Source organism: Cuculus canorus, chromosome 2 (genome assembly GCF_017976375.1).
Source record: "Cuculus canorus isolate bCucCan1 chromosome 2, bCucCan1.pri, whole genome shotgun sequence".
Classification (NCBI taxonomy): domain Eukaryota; kingdom Metazoa; phylum Chordata; class Aves; order Cuculiformes; family Cuculidae; genus Cuculus; species Cuculus canorus.
The window spans coordinates 143,059,559-143,066,922 of NC_071402.1; the positions used below are offsets into that span (position 1 = coordinate 143,059,559).

The following is a 7,364-nucleotide window of genomic DNA, read 5'->3' on the forward strand; positions in this document are numbered from 1 at the left end:
TCATGTTTATTATGGAGAATTAAATTACATATTGAACTATATTATTTTGAAATGTGCTCATTACCTCTTTCTTTCTTAATATTTCCATTGTAAAACTGGTCTCTCCACACATTGTCATCACTTACAACTAAGCTGTAACAAACAAAAAATGAGCATTAAAACGTTATCTCAGGAAAAACAATTTATAATGAAGATCAAGTCATGTTTTATATAACTTTATTTCTTTTGTAAAAATAAGGAACTTTTTGCTGGCATAGCTTTGTATTTACAAATTACACAGGCAAACAGAATTCAAGCTCCATTAGCAAGATGTATTTATTTTGTATTTATACAGTGTTGTCCAATTTCCACTACTTACATTGTCCTTGGGGAGTGGTTTGCATGCAAAAACAAGTACTGCATTCACTTGGAACCTCAGTGACTGATTAGTGTGATGATAACACTACAAAAGTCACAGTTTCCCTGAAGACAATGGCAAAATTAGAAGGACCGAGATATTAGAAACCAAATTTTTGCCTTAGATAGAGGTTGCCCTTTACATGAGCCAAAAGTATTGTTTCAGTAACTTTAAGGACAGATCTGGGACCCTTAGCAATCAGGAACTCATCAAATAGTACCAACACACAAAAAAGGCATAATTTTGATGACACATTATAAATATGCCTCTCTTCTTCACTGCTACTTTTACTTTGGTTTTTAAAAACAATCTCTTCTTTTCACTTGTCTTCAAATTAATTAAAATTCTGTATATCCTCTAAATTTTTGTGTTTATCTGAATATTGAAATTTGCGAGTGCTTGGAACAACTTTGCTTGCTTTACAACATTTCACAACTTACACTCATTTTACAAAAAAAGGTGTAATTTCACTGTATTTTCTGTTATATCAGGGAAAATAAAATGGAATCAATTCTCACAAACTATGCAAGGTCATCATATTCCCCTACAGTTAATGCATGAGTACGTATCTTCTGAAAGAGGTGCTGTCCTCTTAATAGGCACAGAAGACTTCTTGTTCAAGTCTAGCAGCAGGAATATTTAGCTCATTTTACATAATTCTTCTTTATCTTTGCTTTGTCAGTAACTGCAAAACATTCTTCTATTCAAAATAGTTGGGTGGCATGCTATTTGAAATCTTATGTAGCTACTTACAGCTATTATCTACTAGGAAGTCAAAGGCCGCACAGAAGACAGAAATAAACTTTCTTTGGAGGCACACAGAGAACAATAAGAGGCAAACCTAATAATCCATTGATAAATATGACTGAAGACACACAGATATACAACAACTCCCAAGTGTTAAATTTTCAGAGTACACTAGATTCTGGTTTTGCATACTTTAACACAAAAACTCTAGAAATAATTTAGTTGGATCACAAATATGGAGCATGCGGATGAACATAAATACATACAAAAAAAGCATTAAAATTAATTATTTGTCTGACTTCTTACACGGTGCAGTTGCTTTCAGCAGTAAGTGCCTTTGAAGCTAAACTATTATTATGTTTTGTATTTTTGAAGGTATCTATTAGTTCTGCAAAGAACAGGCAGCAAATTGTTACAGAAGAAGGGAAAAATATCTAGAAATCAATTTGCTCCCATTACTGGAGCTGTACCAATACAAGCAACGTTAGGATCGTTTTTTAAAAAACAGACCCTTTTGGAAATATATGATTGGATGTCTGTGGGAGCAAGCACAAAAGGTGTTGACATAAATGAGCTGGAAGAAGAAAAACTTATTTAAAACCAATGTTATGAACTCCAGACGCTGACAAAATAGTGTGTGCATCAGAGCACTAGCAGAGAGGAGTCAGAATAATAAAGATGTTAAATTGTACTGTTTTGAACAGATCTCTGCCAGAAGGGTTGTTTCTTTTTGACTATTTAACTCATAGCAGGCTCTCAGCAAAATTCCTGTAGAATACCAGAACTTCTCTTATTACTGACAAGAAGTCCATGGAGGCATCAACATTTGGTTAATTACGAATACAAGCTAATGGGTGAGCAGCACTTAAGAGCTGGCCATATAGCGGAGCACTCACATAAAGACACCTATATTCCCACTGTAAAAATAGTTTTCAAATGGTCCTTGTAGCTGGTAATTACCATTACTTGAGAGAATTCAGCAGGAGACCAAACACATACTCAACCACAGGAAATGGAGCACTGAAATTGCTCTTACACCAGAGAAGCTGGAACAGCACTCACAGAAGGATGGATGGATCATATCCCTCCCTACCCCTGCCTCTAGCTTAACGGCTGGTCTACAGACTCCCATGTGCTCTGACTGCTGTTTTGCATGAACACAACTTAAGGGCCACTCTGAAACTACGCATATTGGCTCACTTCTCTGACCTAATGCATAATACTGCTAACTGGTAGTCCCTGTATATGACTAAAATGGTACAATATGAAGAAGCTTTCTTTATCTGGCAGTACAGTCATAAATTGCAGCACCCCATTGGGTACACAGTACTTAAAATTAATAGTGCAAACCAACCCGCTGGGTGTTCTGGAATACGCTGTTAGGCTTTTCCCCGCACTTCTGCCAAGACTTGACATGACCTCTGTAAGCACATCCCACCAGCCTCAGTGCAGCAGCTCCCCATTGGGAAGAATATGGATATCAGCTGCTTTTTTTTTTCCAAATGAAGTCTTGCAAACAGTTTGGAGAGCTTGTACAACAGTTAAGACAGCCAGGCATCTAACCAACTTGCCAGCAGAGAACTAAAGCATACTGTGTACTGCACAGAATTTGTGCTCAGTTAAGGAGCCATTTCATATTGGGTTTGCACTGCACAATTAGTTGAGATGACAGCAAAGAAAGGCTACAACCTTGCCACATGCCCTCCTGCTGATATTGACAGATTTAAACTTCGGCATTAACAGCAAACAGCAAAAGGTCTCAAGGTGCAGTTAGGGAATAAACCATCAAAAATGTCATTTATAAACATTGCACTTCAACAGAGCAAATGTGTTAGAATTAACGCCAGAGAGATTTGCAGACACTTTGCAAATACAGTCACCTAGCCATGTGGCAGCTGAGTACAAGCCTTTTCTGCAGAACATCTACTTTCTTTAAGCCTGAAATGCCAGAGTATAGGCATGAGACCACTTGGAACACAAAATGAACTTGACATTTTAAACACGATCATAAAAAACATTCATCTTACTTAATTCTGAGAAAATCATCCAAATAAGTTAATGTATTGGTCTGCTCTGGTTCAAACAGGAGTAGTTTTAAATCATTATTTTTACAAAATCTCCCTCTCTGCTCAAGAGGTATTTGCATACACAAGGAATTGAGAGCAATTACCTGCATGCAGTATTACCTCCAATATTAATGCCTATTCATCTGACTGACAATTTTTCCTACCATCTTAAAAATTGCAACTAGCTGACTATGATGATACAGAAATAACCACTTCCAACATTTTCCTACTTGGCCTGAATCTAGAAAAATTCATCCAAATGCTTAACGTTAATGTAATAAACGACTCGTTAACCGTTTAAAATGTATTAACAAACTCATTGATTATCCAGATGCACTAAAGGTGTTATTTATTAATTACAGGGCAGAAATCTAGTCGTGCTGGTTTCGTAAGTCTTTTGGTGAGCAACAAGGGAGAGAACTATTTTATTTTATTCAAAGAGAAGAACCTCTTGACTGCAGTACCATAAAAGGTGGAGATGGGAGTTAGTGTCATATATAATTTCTCAATCCAGCTTCCATTTTTTCCTTTCTTCACAAAATAAGCCACATTTCAGATCAAGGTAATTCAGGTAAGACAGCCTTACAAGTGAACAACAGCTGCACATCACAAGACACAGACAGTACACAATATCATATTTAAATAAAGCAATACTTTATAGCATACCAAAGATAAAAGTGAATAGATTAATACCTAAAGCTCATTGTTACTGGTAAGCTTTATCCAAAAATGTACGAAACTGGAGGGATATATTTTGTTCTGATTGCAGCATCTATCCTCTTGGAAACAAACTGTCCTGCTTTATTGATGCTCAGTGAAACTCGGTCACAAAATTACCTGTAAATTAGGATGCTGTGAAAAATAAAAGAAAAATACCTTGCAGCTCTGCTTGTAGGAATTCCAAGATAGTGCATAGCCTCACTACACAAAAATTCTCGCACAGAAGAGCGAAGCACAGCTCTTCCATCACCTTTCCTATGAAGAACATAGAAATAGGAACAAGACATAAAATCAAAGTAAATTTCAAAATGAAAACATCCAGTTCTGGTGTTCATAGATTAAGTGCAACTTACCTGGAGTACGGGGTCTTTCCTGACCCCTTTAACTGAAGCTCCCACCTCTCACCATGCCTGAAAAAAAAACATTAACATTTCTAACAGTACACCTTGGGCTTATGCATGAATTAGCTAAATAGAATACAGAGTTGAATCAGTCACTTAAAAAAATGCCACACCTGTTTGTATATATTCCGACCAAGTGGGCTCTTCCGTCACCCAGCTGACCTGCCCAGCTACCAAACTGACAAAAATGAAAATCAAGTTATTTTCTCCTATCATTTATAGCAGTTATATTTTAAACAGTACAAATTACATGTAGGTGCTCTGTGATCTGCATGATATAATGACACGTTTACTCAGGTAGTCATTAAAATATTGATCCCTAAAGCTGTATTTCCATGCTCATACCAACATGAATCAGAAAAACAGAGAAAAAAATTATGCTGGTAATCCCCATTATTTTTTTCTACCTTCCAGCTATGATGTAAAGCTACAGCCCAGTCTCTTTTGTATAATGAGCCTTTAAATTGACATAGCTGGTAATTTACTTTTTTAATTGCAAATTACAGATCAAATTCTACCATTCTTTTCCATGAATGATCGTACTCATTTCAATGAAACTTAACTCATATTAACTATAGTATTGCTGAATTCAGCGAGGCTCTGTCCTTCTTCACTCCTCTGAGCTGATAATACCTATCACAAAGCAGAGTTTGCCAGGCTGCAGGGGTGCTAAGAAGACTCTGCAGCTAACAGAAGTTAAAAATAATATTTGCTTCTGGCATAAACAGAAGCAGAAAAAGCAGATATGGTACTGTGAAAAAATATAATTCTTTTCCATCTGCAGCCTCTTATGAAGAACAAATCTGCAACTGGAGCGTTCCTAAGTATTCATATACCTATAGGTATATACTGTTATATTTACTGGTATTATCAAGGTATAATTCACATGAAAAGATCTACATAATCCCACCTGGAGCAATGAGCGTTATAGTTACCTGATGACCCCCATATCTATGGGCAAGTGGAACAGATCCAGACACCACTTTCCCACCACTGACAAACTGAAGAAAATCAGATGTTTCTTTGACAGATATATCAAGATCCAAAATATTTTCAAGAACTTCCTGGAGAAAAAAAATAATACAGATGGTACTTGAATATGATCAAACGTTTAGTGGTAATGAATTTATTTTCTCTACCAGTTTTGTTATTAAAAGATATCTCACAATATGTTTTACATGTTCTATTTGTTTAAAGAATATTTTGATAGGATACTTTCACAATAAATAGCATATGATTATTAAAACATACTTTAGTGGACTGGAACAAAAAATAATAGCCAACCTTTGAAACAGCTACAAGACGAACTCTAGATTGAAAAGGTGTAGGATAGACAATTGAAAAAACGCAGTTTCTCACATTACGGACATAATTCTCCTGGACCATGTCAACTGGAAAAGGATCTATAAACAGGAAACACACAAGGAACATTTAAAAAAAAAACAATCATTCTTAATGCCTTCCCTCTTAAATCCAATCAAAATACTTCAGACACAATTAAAATCCTACTATTACAACATATATTAAACCTGCATGAAAAACAACCCCAAATAAATTTAGGAGTTTATTCTCTTTGGGATTTTTGAAAAGAATTGGATTCTGGAACTAAAGCGACTGGTAGGCCATACCAGTTTTAAGATCTAAAACATATTTAAGCATAGTTTCAATTAACTGTGATTAGAACAGTCTTAGGGCAGTTTTCTATTGCACTCAATTACATGCAACCCTAAAAGATATTTGCACGAGATAGAAAATTTCAGCTCAACAATGTAGCGCAACAGATGCAGAGCCCCAGTAACTGTGGTATGCAGTCCATATGCAGTGGTGATAACTGAGTAACCTAAGAAACCAGTGTGGAGTCTTCTCAGAGTAATGTAAGCAGAAAGTGAAAGGGTCAGAAGATGCATTTCTTGCTGTAGTGTAACATATATACTCAATAGATGTGCTTCATCCTTCCTTCAGAGCTACTCCACACCTGGACCCATAGCAACAGAGGACAAATATTGTTTTAAATCACTGGACTAATACTGTATTAAAACACTAGTGTTCAAATTAATGTTTGTTTGCTTGCAAAAATCTTATGATTCCACGTGAATTACAAAATCCCAGCACCTCATTGTCACTGCTGATTGTAAAAATTGTAAGTTAGTTAGCATCTCTGGAGATTTGCTGTTAGCCATGTTCCTCAATACCTCTAATGACAAATCCTGTTATAGCAGCTGCCACAAGATTTATCACTGATTATTATTTCTTTAATGCTCACAAGTAATTGTATTGCTCGAAGAAATTATTTCTTTAATGTTATCACATAAACTATCTCTATTATTACAGGCAATTCTGTATGCCTGAAAGCTACGCTTTGTGTACTTCAAATCAGGTGTTAGGTTATCAATTTTGCATTAACGTATAATTGGGAGCTGCATATCCTTCCATTAGGATAAACTGCTAATAAAAAAAACCTCATGGACAAACTAGTTTTAATTTTAAAAGTACTATTTGACTGTGTATATGACATCTCCACCAAACTTAATTTTTGCTTTGGTAGCTGCTACAACCCATCAAGCAAAAGCACCACAGCAGAGTGGAATGCGCAGAAGCACCAGGCAGAACGTGGTGTGTGCACAAGGGCAAAGCGAGGATGTGCAGGAGCACCAGGGGCAGAGCTGGGGGGGCAGAAACACCAGGACAGAGCCGGGTGTGCAGCAGCACCGGGGCAGGGCAGGATGTACCGAGGAGGGTCTCCAAGGAGAGGGACCACGCGCTGAGGTCCCGCACCCCGCGCTGCCGCGGGCAGAGCCCCGGCTCGGGGGCGGAGGCGTTGGGGCCGGGGGGCGCCGGGCAGAGCCCGAGGGCGCGGGGCAGCGCGGGGCCGGCCACGCAGAGCCACGCCAGGCAGGCGGGCAGCCAGCGCATGGCCGAGCCGGCCCCGAGCCTCCCGTCTATCCTCACAGCGGTTCGACGGGAAAGCGGCGCCTCCAGACGCCCCGGCAGAGCCCGGACCCCCCGCGGGAGGCGGTGCGGGGCGCGGCGCAT

The 7,364-nt window shown here is 38.2% G+C and overlaps 1 protein-coding gene across 1 annotated transcript in view; it reads right to left on the bottom strand.

The window, feature by feature from the left end:
- The window catches only part of LOC104066683 (protein adenylyltransferase SelO), a 28,653-nt gene extending 21,289 nt beyond the window's left edge, over positions 1–7,364 (bottom strand). Inside the window, exons 1-7 of the mRNA XM_009569332.2 lie at positions 7,061–7,364; positions 5,616–5,734; positions 5,267–5,395; positions 4,445–4,509; positions 4,284–4,340; positions 4,087–4,185; positions 65–132 (exon numbers count right to left, since the gene is read on the bottom strand). Of these exons, the coding sequence (XP_009567627.2) occupies positions 65–132; positions 4,087–4,185; positions 4,284–4,340; positions 4,445–4,509; positions 5,267–5,395; positions 5,616–5,734; positions 7,061–7,364 (841 nt within the window). The remainder of the gene's footprint in view (positions 1–64; positions 133–4,086; positions 4,186–4,283; positions 4,341–4,444; positions 4,510–5,266; positions 5,396–5,615; positions 5,735–7,060) is intronic.